This window comes from Suncus etruscus, chromosome 12, assembly GCF_024139225.1.
Source record: "Suncus etruscus isolate mSunEtr1 chromosome 12, mSunEtr1.pri.cur, whole genome shotgun sequence".
Classification (NCBI taxonomy): domain Eukaryota; kingdom Metazoa; phylum Chordata; class Mammalia; order Eulipotyphla; family Soricidae; genus Suncus; species Suncus etruscus.
The window spans coordinates 52766993-52788157 of NC_064859.1; the positions used below are offsets into that span (position 1 = coordinate 52766993).

Sequence of the window (21165 nt, forward strand, 5' to 3'; positions counted from 1 at the left end):
CTCTTGAGGGCTGAATGGGCTGGTGGAGAAATCCAACTCCTCAGGCTAAGTTTGCCCAAACAGGCAAGGCAGTAGTTGGGGTGCAGGGGTGGGGCACAGTCTTGCCACAGGAAACACAAGATACTTGCCAAGCTTCCCAGGCAGGGAAGACCACTGCCTTTTCACCCAAGTCCTAGGATCTCCCAAGTGAAAAGGTGTGAGGAAAGTGATGCATATTTCTTGGTTCTGCTTGGAAGCAAAATAATCTGAACAAGTGCCTCCGTGAGGAGAAAGGAGCTTCCCACCTTTCCCACATTTTAGATATCTCTCTGAGGGTACTCCTGTTTCTTGGTACGTGTTTCAAACTTCCATGACCCAGAGACCAAGCATCTATTCCTTTCTCTCTGGAAGAAATCCTTTCACGCATAGCAACCCATGCAACAAAACGGAACACTGTTATTATGTTTAAAACACCCCTAAATAGGGCCCGGAGAGATAGCACAGAGGCGTTTGCCTTGCAAGCAGCCGATCCAGGACCAAAGGTGGTTGGTTCGAATCCCGGTGTCCCATATGGTCCCCTGAGCCTGCCAGGAGCTATTTTTGAGCAGACAGCCAGGAGTAACCCCTGAGCACCGCTGGGTGTGACCCAAAAAACCAAAAACCAAACAAACAAATAAAACCACCCCTAAATACATTAAGGGATCCTTCCACTATGATACACACAGATTCCAGCAGGCACTCAAGGGATGTCCATACAATTTTTCCCAACCTCCCTCAACCCTAATCTCTGCCCTCTTTTCTTTTTGGGGGGGACTTGGAGGACACACCTGGAGGCACACAGGAGTTACTCCTGCTCTGCACTCAAAAATCGGTCCTGGCAGGCTCAAGGGGACCATACGGGATACCGGGAATCAAACTAGGATCCATTCTGCGTCAGCCATGTACAAGGCAAATGCCCTACCACTGTGCAATCACTCTGGTTTCTCCACCCTCTTTTCTAAACTCAAGCTTTTCCCACACCATCTTTTCACACCTTATTCCTGTCCAGAATACCTTCCCTCCTTTCTCTGAGCCACTTCTAGTTCTTTTCTTCTTTTATTTTTGACAAACCCTTGTGTCGAGGCACTTCTAGTTCTTTCTGTTAAAGAAACATTTCTTTACAACCAACACCACCAAATTATTTGAATAAAAAGAGCAATTGACAGAAGTGAGAATGTGTTTATTCTGATCAGCTTGAAAACCAATCAAAGAGAGATTACCAGATAATTTTACATCATTTCTTCAATGGTTTTTTTTTTTTTTTATGACTGCAGAGTAGGGTTCTTCAATGGGAAGCTGGAAATAGAATCATGCCTGCTTTACCATACATCTGTCTAAGCTTTAGAAGCTCCCTATCCCGCTCCTGCTGATACTCTGGGCCAGTACCAGCCAATCTTCGAGGTGACTGTGCTTCCATTCTGCTTTCTCTAATCTTGTCCACGAAGGTTTTCTCTACAGGAGCCAGGTCCTTATTAAATGGCACTGTGGTGACTCCATGGCTCCTCCTCACCAGGACTGAGACTGCAGACTGAACAAAAGAGGAGAACCTGAGGAGGCCCCAGGAAGTGCCCACTGCCCACACGCCTTGCAGCCTTTCTAGTACCCAGCTCTAATGTCCCTCCTGAGGCCCTGTTGAGTCCTCTCAACAACAGTCACTGGGGTCACTGCTTTCTCTGCTATGACTGCTCCACCTCAGGGAGATCTGTACCTCCAGGCCTGAGTGTGCTTGCTCTGCCCAAGGACCTCACATTAAGACTTCCAGGAAAGAAAGAAGGAAGATATAGCAAGGCTTATCTTTTGTTATTTTTGGGGGGTTGAGGGGTCATACCCCATGACACTCGGGTTAATCCTAGCTCTGTGCTCAGAAATAGCTCCCAGCAGGCTTGGGGGACCATATGGGGTGCTAGCGATTGAACCCGAGTTGGTCCTGGGTCTGTTGTATGCAAGGCAAATACCCTACACACTGCTATCACTCTGGCCCGTCTTCTTTTATTTTATATTTTTTTGTAATCTACCTCAGGCTTCTTAAGTTATTTGTTTCCCGGACCACATCTGGTAGTGCTTGGGGATTCAAACCAGAGTTCAGCGGGATATAAGGCCTTCCCTCTGTCCTATCTCTCCAGCCATCTTAAAGCAGCTTTTGTAGCATGGGGAAAAAAGAAAAACAAAAAAAAAATCCTGCATGAACTCTTTGACCCCAAAATATTTGGGGACCTTTGTGAAGGTTTCCTGGACAGAAATGACTTCTTGTGCACAGTTCAAATCCTCAGTATCTTTCCAACACTGACCGATGACTCCCAAACCGCAGAACACTGCCATGATCAGAATGAGGGTGGCAGGAACGAGAGATGGGAGGGCACCATATTTCACAGGCTGTGCTTGGGAAATGGTACAGTAACTATGAGAGAGCAACGAGTTCCCACATACAAAGCTCAGGCTTCCTGAGCTCTTCCCCAGCATAGTCATGTTATTTATTCAGGGTTTGGAGTCACACTGGGAAGTGCTCAGGAGGTACACATCTGACACTAGTGGAGTTCAGGGATGACAAGCAATACCTGTATATGCACCAAGCTGGTTGCCAAAGCCACCCTGGATTGCTGTATTCTCGCTCTGATCTGCTAGGCTGTGCCACTTTACCAATATTGTCTGAATCTCTCTTTATCAGGCACAATGCTCTATCTCAACAACACAGTAATGAACACATTTATTTATAAATACTGGTCAAACCAACCACATATTCCAAGTATTTTTCTCCCCAAAATACCCATATTAGATGGATTTCCAGTCACATGACTTTAGGCTAGTAGTTGCTACCAGATAGAGCTTGAAGTTCTGTCACTCCTGCTTCTGAGTACAATCCCAGGGTCATTTTCAGCTGTTAGCAAGTCAGCGACCTAGAGTCTTGTCCTGCCCCTATTTACTTATTTATTTTATTTTTAGCCACATCCAGTGGTGCTCAGGACTTACTCCTGAGTCTGTGCTTAGGAATCATTCCTAGGAGGGTTTGGGGACCATATGGGGTCAAACCTGCTGTACTCACTCCAGTGCCCTGGTCTGTTTTTTGATGGATCCCAAGTCCTTGCAAGATGTTGTGTGCCCCAACATGTGTGGCTATCAGAACCCCCAGCTGCCTAGTGCAAAGTCTTTCTGCACACACATGCTCCACCCCACCTCCCTGGGCACTGTGTACCTCCAGGGGTGGTGCTGTCTTCCGGGTGGTCTTATACTTGTACATGAACTCCAGCAGGTCTTCCTCTTCCTCGTCAGAAAACGCCAAAGGGTTTTGGACCTGGTGGGGCTCCCAGGCCTTCACACCACCCTCATTCACATCTCCCTCAACCACTTAATGTTCCATTTACAATCTACATGGGAAAGAAGCACAGTGGCAGGGTGTAAATGGAGCACAAAGCCAGGCACGATGGATTAGGCACACAGCACCACAAGCTGGGCTTGTTAGAACAGTGACCAGGGATGCAGAGAAGCAGCCAAAGCCACCTGGGTCTTCCTGTAGGAGGGATTGAGAGTGTGAGGGTCCTGCTACAGAACTAGCTACATCTTGTGTGCAGGAACCAATACAGCTGCAGAATCCATAGGGGCACCACAGGGAGAAAGAAATTGCCTGACCCTTCAGCCTACATCTGTGGTCCACATCACAAAAATGAAAGAATCTGTTCCTGGCCCGGAGAGATAGCACAGCGGTGTTTGCCTTGCAAGCAGCCGATCCAGAACCTAAGGTGGTTGGTTCGAATCCCGGTGTCCCATATGGTCCCCCGTGCCTGCCAGGAGCGATTTCTGAGCAGACAGCCAGGAATAACCCCTGAGCAATGCCGGGTGTGGCCCAAAAACCAAAAAAAAAAAAAAAAAAAAAAAAGAAAGAATCTGTTCCTTCCTTCACTTTAGCTCCAGATCGAATTCTGGTCTCAGCCTGTGCTCTGCCTCTGAGCTACATGCACAGCCCCAAGAAGTTTCTTTAAAGAGGTGCATGTGCCAGTGAATTCAAGAGGACCCCATGACACACAGAACTTGATGCTGCAGATTCAGCTTCAAGCATTGTTTAGGAGATGGGATAGGGGTTTGCAGAGAACTTTAACACTCCAGATATGTTACCTTTCAAAGACCACAGCTTAGAGAGGCTGAGGAGCCCAAATAAAGAATTCCACAAAGACAGCCCATTTCTATTTGAATCTGCCTTGACTAGTGCATGGGAAAGCCTCAGAAAGAATTCCCTTCACTAAAAGCTCTGTAACTACTAATGTTAAACATAATAGGTTATCTAGTCAAATAGGTTCTACAAAGAACCATAGGCTAGGGGGCCCTTAGACCCTAACGGGTCTTCCCCTCACCAGGTCTGAAGAGAGGAGATCTTTCGGCAACACCTTGCTAATATTCCTCAAAGACATGTTCAGCTGCAAAGAACAATAATGACTGACCTCCATGTGGCTTAAATAGAACCAACAACCCATATGTCCAACCGCAAGGCCAGTTATTGATGCACTACTTCCCAACAGCCAGCAGGAGGCAGCACCAGAACACAGTTGTCTCAACCATGACTTTCAAAGCCGCCCTGTAGGCTGGGGGTGGGGGAAGTGTTTAAGGTTTTAGCCTGAGACTCCAGGTTCAGGCAGTTAGTCATTTGGTCTCTCCCTTTGCCCAAATCAGCTGTACATTTAAGACTGAAGACTAGCCCCCAACTCTGCATGACACCCCCACCCCCACCATGCCGTAACAGCCTTGCTCTCAGTCCTCCAAATACTGTCCTCCCACGGGGCACCCACCCACTGAATCAGGAGCACTGTGTACAGCCTCTCAGGTTGGCTAAACCAGAACTCAAGATCCATTCATATAGAAATCCCTTCTGGAAACTGATTCCCCTGGCCAGAGAGGAGGAAGTCAGAGACAGACCTCCAGGGCCTACTCTGCACCCACACAAGGAGGCTTGGAAGTAACCCTTGGGGGGGAGAGACAGCACAGCGGTAAGGCATTTGCCTTGCATGCAGAAGGACGATGGTTCAAATCCCAGCAACCCTTATGGTCCCCCGTGCCTGCCAGGGGCGATTTCTGAGTGTAGAGCCCTGAACACTGCCGGGTGTGACCCCAAAACAAACAAACAAACAAACAAAAAAACCAAAGAAGTAACCCTTGGGTCCTCCCGGAGTGAGGAACCAAGGGAAACTCAGAACAGAAGGCAAGTGTTCAGCTTGGCAGAAATTAGGTGCAAAGAGGCTCCTGGGGGCAGTTTGGAGGGGATACAGGCAGCAGTAAGGGCAGCTTGTAGTAATTTTGGCAGGAAGCCACAGACAGAAACTACCAAAAGAGAAGAACCTGCTGGTCACTATGGTCACTGAGGATTTGGGCCAATAAAATAGCTTGCAATTTCTCCCTTTTCCTTGAACCCAGACAGTCAATATTTTTTTTTGTTTTGTTTTTTTAGTTTTTGGGCCACACCCATTTGACGCTCAGGGGTTACTCCTGGCTACGCGCTCAGAAATCACCCCTGGCTTGGGGGACCATATGGGACACCGGGGGATCGAACCGCGGTCCATCCGCTTGCAAGGCAGACACCTAACCTGTAGCGCCACCTTCCCGGTCCGACAGTCAATATTCTTAACCAGCTGCTCTTCAAAAGCTGTGGCTGACCATTACAAAGCAACATTGATTCTGTTTTGTTTTTGGCTCCACCTGACAATGCTCAAGGGTTACTGCTGGCTCTGCTCTCAGGAATCACTCTTGGCAGGTTCAGGGACTCAGAGGGCATGCCGGGATAGTACCCAAGTCTGCCATGTGCAAGGCAAGTGCTCTACCTGCTATATTATCACTTTGACTTCCTGTCACATTCCTGAACTTCAGGCCCCTCTTTGCATTTAAAAATTTGTTGTTTTGGGGGTGACACACAGTGGTGCCTGGGACATAGTCCTAACTCAGCTCAGGTATCAATACTGGTGGTCTCAGGAGACCATATGGCGTGCAGATAATCAGACCCAGGTAAGCTGAGTTAAAGGTAAGTGTCCAACCTGCTGTGTTATCACTCTGGCCCCAGTTTCTCTTTCTTTTTCTTTTTTTCTTTGGTTTGCTTGATTTAGCTTTCCCCTCCTTGCATCAGATGCAAGACAGAGGGAGCTGGTCTGTAACTTATGGTCTGCATTGAAATGTACTTCCATCCTCTCTTGGACCTGCTGAATCCTTCATTCCCTAGTTTCCTACTTCCTATTATACTGTGACAGCTCATGTACATTTTACAAGCTGATTTCATCTGCTTGAGTGCAGTGAGCAGCATAACTAATGCCCTGAACCTCACAAAGCCTAGGCCAATGACAGTGTCCAATGACATGCCTCCTTCATGCTGCTGTCCCTGCAGCTCAGTCCTAGAACTGGTGGCCCAACTGTTTCTCACTTCCAATGACAGACCACAAGGGTGTAGTTGTCCACATCTTTCCAGGTGGGTCCCTCCAGAGAGAAGTTCTGGGGCAAGGCTGCAGCCACCACAACCAACTGCAAACCTCAGGTGAAGGCGCCTAGGCCTCATTCTTGAGCTGCCACTGTCTGCAAGAGGCGTCCGGGATGGAACCCAGCAGGCAGACGGTTATGTGATCTCATTGATATTCTGGGGCCACCACAGCTGGGAAGCTGCTCTGCTCACTGCTGTGGGCTGGCTAGGTTGCTGAGTCTTTTGTTTGCTTTTTTATTTTGGGGTGTCCCACACATGCTCAGGAGGACCAGCCCCCCACTGGTGATACTCCACCAATGAGGTGTTAGGTCCAGTGCAAGAATTTGACAAGGCTTGAGTCTTGCAGTGCAGGGGACACCCAGGCCATGGCAGGTGCTGGGAGCCTCCAGGGCTGCCCCCAAGGATGTTTAAGGGGGCATAAAAAGCTAGGAGTTGAACACAGGATGGGCCCTAGCTGTTGTACTATCTCTGAGCCTGACTTTTTAATTTTTATTAATGATATTTTTTTGTTTTGGAGATCACACTCAGAGGGGTTGTTTCTATTGCTTTTCAGGGCAGCATGCAGTGCTGGGGAGAAAACTTGGGTCTTTTGCATGCAAAGAAAGCCTGTAAGTCCAGTCTATTGAGTTATTTCCCCAACCTGAATCTTTGAGTCCTTTAAAGGCTTCCCCACACCTGCAGTGCAGCAGAACCACCCGCAAGTTAGCAAACATGTTCTCCACCACACACATTAGTAGGGCCTGTTAATGAGTCAGAAAACATGACTGAGGAAGAGAATGGCTCAGGGCCACTTACATCCACATCCCCGACAGCCACCGAGGAAGAGAAAGAAAAGAATATTCCATTAGGGATGGGTCTTTGGGGGATGAAACAAACACTCATGATCATACGTGCACATATGCCCGGCCCCACATCCCGCCCATGCATCCGCCCACACACATCCTGCACATCACCACTTCAAGGACTTCTATAGCATAGACACTACCCTGGATCCCTGCAAATCAAATGCAAGCTTCTCCCTCTCCCTATCATCTCCTCCTCTCCTCTTCTCACCCCTCAGTGGCAATTAGGGGTTACTCCTGGCTCTGCACTTAGAAATCACTCCTGGCAGACTCAGGGGACCATGTGGGATGCCAGAGATCGAACCTGGTCGACAGTGTGCAAGGCAAATGACCTACCCACTGTACTATGGCTCCAGGCCCACTCTCCTCTTTTTCTCTCTGCCTCCTTTAAATTATGCCTTATACACTTGGCTTTTTTGTTTGTTTGTTTTGAGGCCATACTCAGCAGTGCTCAGGGGTTACTTCCTGGCTTTGCACTCAGGAATCTCTCCTGGAGGGCTCTGGGAACCATATGAGATGCTGGGGGATTGAACCTGGGTTGGACACATGCAAGGCAAACACCCTACCTGCTGTGGTCCCTATACTTAGCTTTTAAAAAAGTGGAGTCCCACCTCACCAACTCTATTATTTATTCCAGGCAATCATTAGCAATCTAGTTCAGTGTTATCTTCATGACACCAAAGTTGGGACAGGGGACGATGGGAGGAAGATCCAAGGGATGGGAGAGGGAATTCACAGCTACAGAGAACAAGAAAGTCAGAGACTGGGAGGAAATCGCTGGAAATCAACTGACAGGAGGGTTGGAATGAAGCAGAACTGGGAACAGAACATACTCTGGGCACCTGAGAGTCACAGGTCAAGAATAGGTGGCGCTGGAGGTAAGGTGCCTGCCTTACCTGCGCTAGCCTAGGAGACGGACCGCGGTTCGATCCCCCGGCGTCCCATATGGTCCCCCAAGCCAGGAGCGACTTCTGAGCGCATAGCCAGGAGTAACCCCTGAGCGTTACCGGGTGTGGCCCAAAAACCAAAAAAAAAAAAAAAAAAAAAGAATAATGTTTCCCAAAACACCAGGAGGCCCTCTGACCACAGCAGAAAAGGTGAAATCCCGAAATCCTCTCATGATTGCTGTTGGGAGCTGTCTCCAGCCCTAGGGGCAAGACAAAATCCCCACAACACAACCAAGGGCACCTCACTATGCACAGCCACAGTAATGGATGCTGAAAAGGTCTGAGGGGCATGGAGCCTGGCACCCCAATTCCCTGTCTATAGAGGTAGTTCTGAGCCCCATAGCTGAGTGGGGAGAGTGGCTTATTACTTGAAGCAACTGGCTGTTTGTAAGCCCATTAGAGGGGGGAAATTCAGGGCTCCCAGCAGGTCCATCCACACCGCTGCCCACTACTGCTGCTCTCCTTTCACCTCTGTGAAATGAGCCAGAACTTCCCATAAGCCTTGGAGGCCCGGTGAAACCAGTGACATGACTGGTGGGAGTGGAAGTTGGAGGTGGAAGGGGAAGGCTCCTCAAAGTCACAGAGCCTCGATCCCCAGGGACAATCTTTCAGATACAGGGGCTTTTCCCTCTGGCTCAAGGAATTGACAACCTTGAAAACCAAAGGACAGGCTGAGGAAGGGAAGACAGGACAGTCGCAGAGACCACATCTGTTCTCCAAGAACAAAGAACCTGCTAACATTCACACTATAACTGACACACACTCGCTGGTTTCAGGTGTGTGATAGGTGTTCAGACACACAGACATACTCTGTGCATGTGGTAATGACAAGCACAGGTGCTTTTCTGATGCTGTGGGCACACAAAGCTGGCTTGTGTATGGCACTGAGGGAGACACTGGACTCCATGACCTGCTCAGACTACATTTTTTCTTTTTTAACTTTGGGCCATATACAGCTGCAGTGCTGGGGGTCAGATCCAGGCCTCCTGCCAGCATATGCTCCAGCCCACAAAACTCATTCAGCAACCCTGTGACCACCAGCTCACATGGTTAGGAATCATACACTGAGAAGCCTAAAAGTAAAGCAAGGAGAGAAAACATCACTCCATTATTCTTTGTTTTTAAAATGCTTTTGGTTTTGGGGGCTAGAGCCAAAGCACAGTGGGTTAAACACTTGCCTTGCACATGGCTGACCCAAATCTTATCCCTGGCATCCCATATGGTCCCAAGCACCACCACAAGTAACTCCTGAGCATCATCAGATGTGGCCCAAAAAGTTTGTTTTGGTTTGGGGGCTATACTCAGTAGTGCTTAGGGGCTACTCCTGGCTTGGTTCTTGGGGGCTCCTTAGCAGATGCTTTGGAGGGTCATTTGAGAGTAGAGATCTGACTCAGGGAATCAATAAATCAGGTGTCTTATCTACCACTTGTGCCATTTCTTCAGCCCCAGAGTACTTATGACACAGCTTTGCACTCACTACTTACGTTGGAAGGACAAGCCAAGTGTCTATGCACCTGGGCTGATGGGTACTATACCAATATCTGGAAGCCAGTCAGCCCCTTTTGCCTTTTGAGCCAAGGCAATAATGCTTCCTTGATGGACAAACTAGAAGCTTAGTCCAGCAGCTACTCCCATTGTCCCTCATGCATCTAAGTTTAACAAAACAGCCATATCAAGACTGTTAATTGTTAATATTTAAGCAGTAAGCCTTGATCCTGAAAAAAAAATCTAAAAACAAGAAGGGGAAAAAAGAGGCTGGAGAACATTTTGGATGCTTGCCTTGTACAAGGCTAACCTGGGTTCAATCTCTGGCATCCCATATTGTCCCCAAGCTCAGCCAGGAGTAATCCTTGAGTGCAGAGCCAGTACTGAGCACCACAAATGAGACCTCAAAAATTGAAAAAGACAAAACAAGGTGAAGTGGACCAGGAAGGAGCAGAACAGCCAACCACACAGAAAGACCATAGACCCACTACACATCACATACAGAAAATAAGAGTCTCTCTGCCTAGGACTGTGCGGTCCATCTCAGTTTTTTTTCCTGAGGTCACCTGATTCTCCAGCCATGGACAATTACTACAGTAAAGATGGTCCTTTCATGGCCTGTGTGTGAGGTAGGGAAGCGGCTTTTCCTGATCCTGAGATGAGGAGACAGTGGTCCAGAGCAGTCAGCTGACTCCCACACACTTGCAGTTTGTAAGTGGCGAAGCAGGCCTAGGGCTCCCTTGGCTGCACTGGGACAGACCCCTGGAGATCAGGGCTTCAAAATGTCAGAAGACCTGAGGAAATCCCTGCATCCTTGTCACCCAGAGCATAGGAAGATGGACCCAAAGATGGTTTTTAAATAATTCCATGCTTTGGTTAAACCACCATCTCCCACAGGGGAAGATGAAGCCCCTCCAGCTGAGCTGGGCTTTCTGCAGATGGAGCAAGACAGAACAGCAGTGAGTCACTTCCAAGACGAGATTCTAGAAAGGGACCTTGACTCAGAGGTGCAGCACTTGCCTTACCTGTGTAAAGCCCTGTTTGAGACCTGGCTTTGTCAAACTAAGTACATGTTTAGGTAATAAATAAGTAAAATAAAAGGGTTTTATTTATTTTATAAATAAAGAGTTTTATTTACTTATTTTTATTTATCTAAGACCCTTGTGCTCTTGGATCAGTTACTCTGTGCAAAGTCAACTGCCATGTTATCAGGATGCCCCAGTAGCTCACAGTGATGGGAGAGCCCTCTTGGGAAAAGCTCTTCCAGGTTCAACCAAGCCTGCAGTTATTTGCAGAAGCTCTGCTCATCACCCTGATTGCAATGTTTGAGTCTCTGAGCCAAAACAGACCCAATTAATTTGCTCCAAAACACCTAGGATGCACTTTGAAAGTGGATTCTCATTCAGTGCTTTAAGGAGCTGTCCTGAGTCCATGCATCTACACTGCATTCAGGGGCATCCCCCTAACACCTCTTACTAGACCAAGACAGCTGAAAGGGAGCCCCCAGGTCAGGTGGCAGCTCATGGTTAGACTCTACTGGCCAAGCAAGCGTCCAACACGCTGCAGAAGAGCTGGCTGCTTACTCACCTTTCCGGGTCCTGCAGGAGGAGCAGCAGGTACAGACTGTGAGGAGGGGGAACCATCAGTGAAACCCTCCCTCACTCCACAGGGATCAGCCTCAGGCACACAACCCCTGACTCCAGCCCATCGCCATGAAGTGTGGATGGCAGTAATATTTATTATTGGGGATTTCCACTGGGAATGTGAGTGCTCAGGGGCTGGAAATTGCCTTGGCCTGGCTGGGAGGCAGCACTGGGAAGGCAGGGCCTGGGCCTATGCTACCTCTTCAAAACTCTCCAACCATGCTGCCCAGATGACACGTCTCCAGGCAACCTCTGACCCTCTACCCCCAGTGTGTTGCTTTTCTGCTGATTTCTGATTTCTCGCTCCTGCTTCATGTGCTCCACCGGGTTTGTGCAAAGCAGGAGGTCAGTAAATATATGTGGGCCGGCTCAGGGCAAAGAGACAAGGCGCCTTTCTTGATCCACTGATGCCAGCAATGGCAACCAAAAGCAGCTCAGCAGCAGAGTCAATAACTGTTTTATTTTCTGCACAACATACACATATTTTTGTTCTACAAAACTGCTATAGATGATCTCATTCTTTCCTGTATTTTTGTCATTGGGCCTGCTGTTTGTAAAATCAACCTGTATATCCCTTGAACTGCTGCTTCCCATAACTGAAGAGGACACTGTTGCCACCTCTTTCAGTCCTCTCTGGGATACCTTAAAGATGACACTGGTGTTACAATTTGTGTTAATTGAACCACACTAAAGTGTGAGCCACTGGTGGTTCTCATCAGAGTCAACATGTTAAGCAATCCAGCAAAGGTTTAGAGCTCATGAAACACAGAGGCTAAATGGGGACCAACATGCCCACTGTCCAGAGGAGGAAGTTCCCATCTAAGGCCATTTTCTCTGGATGGTTCATTATGGAAAAGGCCTGACCAGAGCACTGTGGAAACAAGCAACTAGCAAGGACCTCTGTCTCTCTGTGTCCTGTCCTCTGTCACCCATAGGCCTAGTGTCCCCACTAAGCCCAGACTTGGGATGCTTTCTTCCATCTTACCCTGGACCCCGGGCTCTAAGACCCACTCTGGGGGAAATGAGGGCACAAAGGTGGTTGCGTCTCCTTTGCCAGTTTCGCCCCCAAACTCCAGAGACCAGGACAGCCCAGAGCCTCAGGTCTATACAAAGGGAGTGCTTACCCCTCTTTCTAGTAGGACGTTTCCTGTCACCCAAGAACAGAGTAGCACCTCCCTGCTGGGTAGGACCTCTGTTCCCCAGAAACACAGGTGCTGAGGTCATGGTGGACAGTGAAGACAGAAACCTGGGGCTGCTGAGGGCAGAGTGCCCCACACTGCAGCTGGGGATAACCCTGGTGGGGCAGGGCCCAAACCCAAACAAAAGACCCCCAATGCCTTTTTTTTTTTTTTTTGTTTTTTTGGGCCACACCTGTTTGATGCTCAGGGGTTACTCCTGGCTAAGCGCTCAGAAATTGCCCCTGGCTTGGGGGGACCATATGGGATGCTGGGGGATCAAACCTCAGTCCTTCCTTGGCTAGCACTTGCAAGGCAGCCACCTTACCTCTAACGCCACCTCGCCAGCCCCTCCCCCAATGCCTTTATTCCTAGTGTGACCTGGGGATTTGTGACCTGTAGCTTTGAGAACCCAGCAGAGCTCTTCTTTTCCCTCCCAATTCCCCAAATTCAACCATGAGATGTCTAGGCAGGAGGCCTGGACACTCCTAGACCATGGCACAGTCCTGAACTCCTTACAGACCCACAGAACAGGGTCATCTTTCTGCACTGACAGGATGGGGCCATTTCTCTGTGACTCAGGAGTTCATGGATGAAAAGCTAGCAGTGATGCCCAGTTCCTTCACGGGGCGATACCTTGAGGATAGAGCACAGGATCCCAGTAGCTATATGTACACAGAAATCTAAATAACTGGCGGGTGTGTGATCTGAGGTCATAGCTGCAGTCACTCAGTAAGCAGGTCACAGGAGATCCAGCGGTGACCTGAGAGCATCCCATAGCCTGTGTTTGTCTCTTTACTGGTACAAATCAGAAGGGCAGACAGTGATTTCTCTTGGCTTTTGGGATCCAGAGATTAGAACAGCCCATAAGAGACACTCTCCTGGCTGGATCTTAGCCCTATGCCAGCCTTCCACCTCTCAGTACACCAACACTGAAACCTGAATTGGAGCCTACCTGTCTTCAAATTGGGCTGGTGTCACTACAGGAATCCCTGGCAGGAATGTCCTTCAGGGCAGCCACTGCATTGCCCTCCCTTATTGCTTGAGAATCACCTCAAGTGACAGATGGGTGGCAAAGCTCAGTGCCACAGTATCCCTGCAGAACACACTTCACAGCTTAGGGCTGTGGTCCCTGTGGCCTGGTGACACCCAGGACCTGAGTTTACATTTGTACATTCATGGGAAGCCATGAATACAGACATAGAGTCACAGATTTTAGCCAGATCACCTCCCCAGAGCAACATGTTCCTCCCACCAGGTCCCCCCACCCACAAGTCTGCTCTACCACTGAGGAACCCAGGGTTAGCTCAGCAGGATGGGCTTGCTATAAACCCAAGTCCTCTTTGGGGATCCAGGGCTCTGAGGTCTAACCAGGTGCTCAACTCTGACATGGTTGTCTGGGCACCTTGGTCATGCCAGGGAATGCTAACCAGGCAAGCAGCCTTAGGAGAGGGGCAGTGCTAAAAGCCTGGCCCATGTACCGTGTTACCCAGGGTAACTGAGTATGTGCATAGGACTCAGAAATGAAAGGGAAAGTGAGAAAGAGACTGAAAGAGAGAGACAGAGAGAGACAGAGAGAGAGAGAGAAGACGGAAAGGAATCAGAAGAGCCACAGAGTGTGTGTGGTAGGAAGGATAAAGGGATACTTACTTGGGAGCATACCATGAAGAAAACGGGATGAGGAATTGCCTGAAGCAAAACCTGGGTACTGCCACTTAATCACTGTAACCCAGATGATAATGATGAGGAGGAGGCTCCAGGACCTTTTAGAGTCCCCTATAAAGTCCTCAGGCCAGCCCGAGCTCTGCCCTTGCTTCACTGGCACAGGATGATGGGATGGGCAGGTTCATGAAGAGAAGGTCCTGCACATGCCATGTGGTAGAGCTGGCCCCTTGGGGTGGAAATGAGAAGAAGGAGCCACGTACCAGAGCTGCCAGCACTCTCAGAAGCGCTCCTGGACATCTTGCCATGCTTGCCACCAGCTCGCGCAGATGCCGTTGGAGGGGGGCCCGCAGGGGCAGGAGCACCGTCGCCCCGAATGGTGGTGAGGTCCTGCATGCTGAAGCTCCGCAGTCTCTCCGATAAGGCACCCTGTCCCTGCAGCCAACACAGAAGAAACCCAGTCAGGAGACCATGGGCAATGGTTAGGATGTGTGAACACTCAGCAGAGGCCATGCATGGGGCAAGTCTGACCATCTGCAAGGGAGAACCAAACCCCAGAGAGAAAGAAACCAAGGTGTTTGCTAGAAACAGTGGGAGGCTCAAGGCCTGGAATAGTCCAGGATCTGTGTGGGGCTCAATCTTGTCTCCATTGCCCTATGATGTACAAGAGCCTGGCATGACCCAGGACCATGAAAATGCCTCGTACCCACAGTTCCTCCTAACCAACGCTATGTGCTGCTGCGTCTCAGCAGGATGTGGATGAAAATCCTCACAGACCTACATCTCTTCTCAGCTTCCTGTTGCCCACGCATCTGGTCAGAAAATCAAAGCTGAATCATCAATGCTCAGCTTGGCTGAAGGAATGAAACAGAGGCGGTGGTTCGCTACACGTTCTCATAGCTGTACCATTTACGAGGCACATTCACTTCCACGGTCGCACTTGAACTTCATAAAAATACCCCAAAAGTAATGAATCAGGATGGAGAAGATGATATTAAAAATAGAAAACCTGCTGACTCGAACCATTTCATATTCGAAGGGAGGCAGAGAATTCATCTCAGGGGAAATGGCTCTTTTGCGTGGGAAGCAAGAAACATTCGTCAAGCTTATGAGAGGGGCGGCAGGGGAGGGGGGGGAAGGTGGTGCAGGATAAGGGGAGGGGGTGCAGCTACATTGTGCTCTGGGAGGGGAGGCAGAAACCCAGGAGGGAAGGAGCTTGTAGGGGGACTAAGAAGAGAGTTTGGGATGGAAGAGACAGGAGGGATGACAGGCAAGGAATGGCCAAGCACATAGAGACACGGGGGCTTCTTCAGAAGTTCTTGGGGGGGGTGTCTTCAAACGTCCCATGGGGACATGGAGATGGCAGAGGATTGACAGGGAGGTGCAAAGAATGGTCCCAGAGGGCAGAAGTGGAGAACAGAGCAGAACAGATACATCAGAGCAGCCAAGAGCACAAGATCAATGAGAACAAGAGGCCTTGAGGTGGGGAGGTGGGGAGTTGGGGAGGTAGGGGTGGAGGGTGGGAGTGAGTGAGAAAACAAGCAGGACCCGCCAGCTAACTCATCAGCTCCATGAAGGCTGTTAGAGATGGCAGAGGGCTGGGAGACAGCAGAGGGTTTTCCATCACACTTAATTAAAGTACAGTCATGAAAACAGAACAATGCAACACAGCTTTTTGCTGATGTGGCCTGAGCTTGCAAAACCCAGCTGGATAAAGGTGCAAAAGCAAAATGAGTTGTTAGATGGAAGGGGAACAAAGGAGCTGGCAGGTAAGGTCAGAAGAAACCTCAGGAATTTGTCACAAAGGGTTGGAATACGAGATGCAGGAGCCTCAGGTTTGATCTCCAGCACCATCTGGTATGTCCTTAGAAATACTATCTGGAGGGGCCGGGAAGGTGGCGCTAAAGGTAAGGTGTCTGCCTGCCTTGCAAGTACTAGCGTAGGACGGACCATGGTTTGATCCCCCGGCGTCCCATATGGTCCCCCCAAGCCAGGGGCGATTTCTGAGCGCATAGCCAGGAGTAACCCCTGAGTGTCAAACGGGTGTGACCCAAAAACAAAAAACAAAAAACAAAAAAAAGAAATACTATCTGGAATGATTCCCAAGCACCAAGCCAAGAGTTGTCCCTTGCTACTGCCAAGTTTGTCCTCTTCCCCCCAGACAGTAACTTGCACACACAAAAGACATGAAAAAGAGGAAAGGTCAGAATAAAACAAAGATGCATTAAAATCCGAGAAATGTTAAGTTCTCAACCTACCCAATATATATATAAAAGCCACATCTGTAGGAAATGAACATCAAGAAAAAGAAAGTGATTTAAACCATCAACTATATATCACTAGAATTATCAATTTGCACAAAGTGTCCAGAGGCTATTATGTGAAGACAAAGTAAAACAAAACAGAGTCACCTCAGTGCTTCAGACACTGCTTTGAGCTCTGAGAAAAGGGTACAGAGTCTGGCCTGCTGCACAGTAATAGATGGGTGGTCTTTGCAAGAACAGGAGGAAGGCTGCACACCCAGGGGAACCCCCACCCCTGACTGGCAGTCAGTGAGCCACTAAGAAGCATTTTATTTTATTTTATTTATTTTGGTTTTTCGGGCCATTCCCGTTTGATGCTCAGGAGTTACTCCTGGCTAAGCGCTCAGAAATTGCCCCTGGCTTGGGGGGACCATATGGGACGCCGGGGGATCGAACCGCGGTACTTTCCTTGGCTAGCGTTTGCAAGGCAGACACCTTACCTCTAGCGCCACCTCACTGGCCCCTAAGAAGCATTTTAGATGCAACTCAGAATTTAGAAAATATTACTTGACTTGAATAAAATGATTTTAGGAGCTGGAGCAGTAGGGCACTTGCCGTGCACACAGCAGACGCAGGTTAAATTCCTGGTCCCCAAATAATACCCCCTGTACTGCCAGGAATAATTCCTGAGTGCAGAGCCAGGAGTAATCCTGAGCATTACCAAAAACTAAAAACCAAAACAACAAAAACAAAAATTAAAATGTTTTAATATCTTTATTTAAACACTTTAATTACAAATATGATTGTGGGGGCCGGCGAGGTGGCGCTAGAGGCAAGGTGTCTGCCTTGTAAGCGCTAGCCAAGGAAAGGACCACGGTTCGATCCCCCGGTGTCCCATATGGTCCGCCCAAGCCAGGGGCAATTTCTGAGCGTGTAGCCAGAAATAACCCCTGAGCATCAAACGGGTGTGACCCGAAAAACAAATATGATTGTGGTTGGGTTTCAGTCATGTAAAGAACACCCCCCGTCAGCAGTGCAACATTCCCATCACCAATGTCCCAAATCTCCCTCCTCCCCACTCCACCCCGCCTATCCTCTAGACAGGCTTTCTACTTCCCTCATTCATTCACATTGTTATGATAGTTCTCAATGTAGATATTTCTCTAACTGCATACAAAAATTAAACTTTAAAAAGGAGATTCTGAGGATCTAAATGTAGGAATTCTATGGCAGATTGACATCAGAGAAACCACTCTTTCGTTTGTTTTTGGGTCACAATCAGTGATGCTCAGGGCTCAGAAATCGCTCCTGGCTTGGGGGATCATATGGGACGCCTGGAAGTGGAACCTCGGTCCGCCCTAGGTTAGTGCGTGCAAGGCAAACACCCTACCGCTTGCAACACCGCTCTGGCCCCAGAGAAACCACTCTTATTCCTCCTCCTCTTATCCGTTCAATTATTTTTAAAGGATTTCCTACGAGGAAGCCCTGGGTGCAGTCCTGGATTTGTTCTGTACAGAGATTGCACAAGGAATTAAAGTTTCAAGTCTAGGGCCTGACCTCTAATCCCAATAAGGTCTCAGGCGTGACCCCTACACACACAATGTGTGCACAAACATCCTAGGATCAGACCTGCATTCAGTTTTGTCATTGGCAAACTTTCTGCAGACCATCTGAAGAAAACCATATTGATAATAAAGTGAAATTATGCCCATAAGACAGTTACACAAAGCCCAATGTACAGCAAGTATTAAAAAGAAATGTCCATTCTAGGACAGAGGCCTTAAATGCCTGCTTTGTCCACAGGAACCCCACATGGATCTCCATCACCGCATGTTCCAAAGTATAGTCCCAAAACAAAACCTAAACAGCCAACTCTGATGGTGTTGGCACTCCTTCCCTGCTGTCTGCAGCATACACATTGCTGTTAAATGTTTTTTTTTTTTAATTTTATTTAACCAACTTTATTACATACATGATTGTGTTTGGGTTTCAGTCATGTAAAGAACACCATCCATCACCAGTGCAACATTCCCATCACCAATGTCCCAAATCTCCCTCCTCCCCCACCCAACCCCTGCCTGTGCTCTAGACGGGCTTTCTATTTCCCTCGTACAGTCTCATTATTAGGATAGTTCAAAACGTAGTTATTTCTCTAACTAAACTCATCCCTGTTTGCGGTGAGTTTCATGAGGTGAACTGTAACTTCTAGCTTTTTTCTCTTTTTGTGCCTGAAAATTATTATTGCAAAAATGTCTTTCATTTTTCTTAAAACCCATAGATGAGTGAGACCATTCTGCGTCTTTCTCTCTCTCTGACTTATTTCACTCAGCATAATAGATTCCATGTATAGGAAAATTTCATGACTTCATCTCTCCTGACAGCTGCATAATATTCCATTGTGTATATGTACCACAGTTTCTTTAGCCATTCATCTGTTGAAGGGTATCTTGGCTGTTTCCAGAGTCTTGCTATGGTAAATAGTGCTGCAATGAATATAGGTGTAAGGAAGGGATTTTTGTATTGTATTTTTGTGTTCCTAGGGTATATTCCTAGGAGTGGTATAGCTGGATCGTATGGGAGCTTAATTTCCAGTTTTTGGAGGAATCTCCATATTGCTTTTCATAAAGGTTGAACTAGACCGCATTACCACCAGCAGTGGATAAGAGTTCCTTTCTCTCAACATCCCTGCCAACACTGCTTGTTTTCATTCTTTGTGATGTGTGCCAATTTCTGAGGTGTGAGGTGGTACCTCATAGTTGTTTTGATTTGCATCTCCCTGATGATTAGTGATGTGGAGCATTTTTTCATGTGTCTTTTGGCCATATGTATTTCTTCTTTGTCAAAGTGTCTGTCCATTTCTTCTCCCCATTTTTTGATGGGATTAGATGTTTTTTTCTTGTAAATTTCTGTCAGTGCCTTGTATATTTTGGAGATTAGCCCCTTATCTGATGGGTATTGGGTGAATAGTTTCTCCCACTCAGTGGGGGGCTCTTGTATCCTGGGCGCTATTTCTTTTGAGGTGCAGAAGCTTCTCAGTTTAATATATTCCCATCTGTTAATTTCTGCTTTCACTTGCTTGGAGAGTGCAGTTTCCTCCTTGAAGATGCCTTTAGTCTCAATGTCCTGGAGTGTTTTACCTACATGTTGTTCTATATATCTTATGGTTTCGGATCTGATATCGAGGTCTTTCATCCATTTGGATTTAACTTTCGTACATGATGTTAGCTGGGGGTCTAAGTTCAATTTTTTGCAAGTGGCTAGCCAGTTGTGCCAACACCACTTGTTGAAGAGGCTTTCTTTGCTCCATTTAGGATTTCTTGCTCCTTTATAAAAAATTAGGTGATTGTATGTCTGGGGAACATCTCTGAGTATTCAAGCCTATTCCACTGATCTGAGGGCCTGTCTTTATTCTCTAAAAATGAAAACCTGAAAGAAATGGATAAATTCTTGGACTCTTATAATCTTCCACGATTGAATGAAGAGGATGTAGCATATCTAAACACACTCATCACTATTGAGGAAATTAAGACAGTAATCAAATGTCTGCCCAAAAACAAAAGCCCAGGCCCAGATGGATTTACTAATGAATTCTTTCAAACCTTTCAAGAGGAACTACTATCAATCTTGACAAGACTCTTCCATGAAATCGAAAAAACAGAAAAACTTCCAAATAGCTTTTATGAAGCCTCATCACCTTGATACCTAAACCAGACAGAGATGCTACCAAAAAAGAAAATTACAGACCAATATCGCTGATGAATGCAGATGCAAAGATCCTCAACAGAATCCTGGCAAATAGGATTCAATGCCTCATTAAGAAGATCATCCACTAAGATCAAGTAGGTTTCATCCCAGGAATGCAAGGCTGGTTTAACATCTGTAAATCTATCAACATAATACACAACATCAACAACAAGAAAAATAAAAATCACATGATCATATCAATAGACGCAAAGAAAGCATTTGATAAGATCCAACACCCATTCTTGATCAAAACTCTCAGCAAGATGGGAATGGAAGGAACCTTTCTCAATATAGTTAAGGCCATCTACCACAAGCCAGAGGCAAATATTGTCCTCAATAAAGAAAAACTGAAAGCCTTTCCTCTAAATTCTGGCTGTTAAATGTTTTTAAATAGGGCCGGGCGGTGGCGCTGGAGGTAAGGTGCCTGCCTTACCTGCGCTAGCCTAGGAGACGGACCGCGGTTCGATCCCCCGGCGTCCCATATGGTCCCCCAAGCCAGGAGCGACTTCTGAGCGCATAGCCAGGAGTAACCCCTGCGCGTTACCGGGTGTGGCCCAAAAACCAAAAAAAAAAAAAAAAATGTTTTTAAATAAAATAATAATCACTTGTAGAATCAGAGTGAAAACACAGTAACTTACATGCAGATGACCCAGGTTTGATCCTCAGTGTCCCACATGATCTCCTAAGTACCACTGAAGTAATTCCTGAGTGCAGTGCCAGGAGTAGGCCCTGAGCATCAACGCATTTAGGGAGGGAGGGAGGGAACGAGGGATGAAGATAACATGTCCAAAATACTGGGAAAGGTTTTGCAATCAAAGTCCAAATAAGTGACCAAGGACCAATTACATCAGTGAACCTGCCAAATCTGGCAAGTTCTCAGCGACTGGTCTGAGGGACAGTGCAGCAGACACAGCGATTTTAGCAGGGCCCTCAAGTCCACTCCCAGAACCAGCCAACACAG

General features: G+C 47.7%; 1 protein-coding gene across 2 annotated transcripts in view; it reads right to left on the minus strand.

Annotated features, from left to right (window-relative positions):
* Positions 1-21165, minus strand: part of REEP1 (receptor accessory protein 1) — a 127380-nt gene that overhangs the window by 1636 nt on the left and 104579 nt on the right. The window contains exons 6-8 of one of the 2 annotated variants that reach the window (XM_049784947.1): positions 14481-14652; positions 11325-11360; positions 3209-3360 (exon numbers count right to left, since the gene is read on the minus strand). In XM_049784947.1, the coding sequence (XP_049640904.1) occupies positions 3209-3360; positions 11325-11360; positions 14481-14652 (360 nt within the window). The remainder of the gene's footprint in view (positions 1-3208; positions 3361-11324; positions 11361-14480; positions 14653-21165) is intronic. The other variant, XM_049784946.1, reaches the window with a different exon arrangement.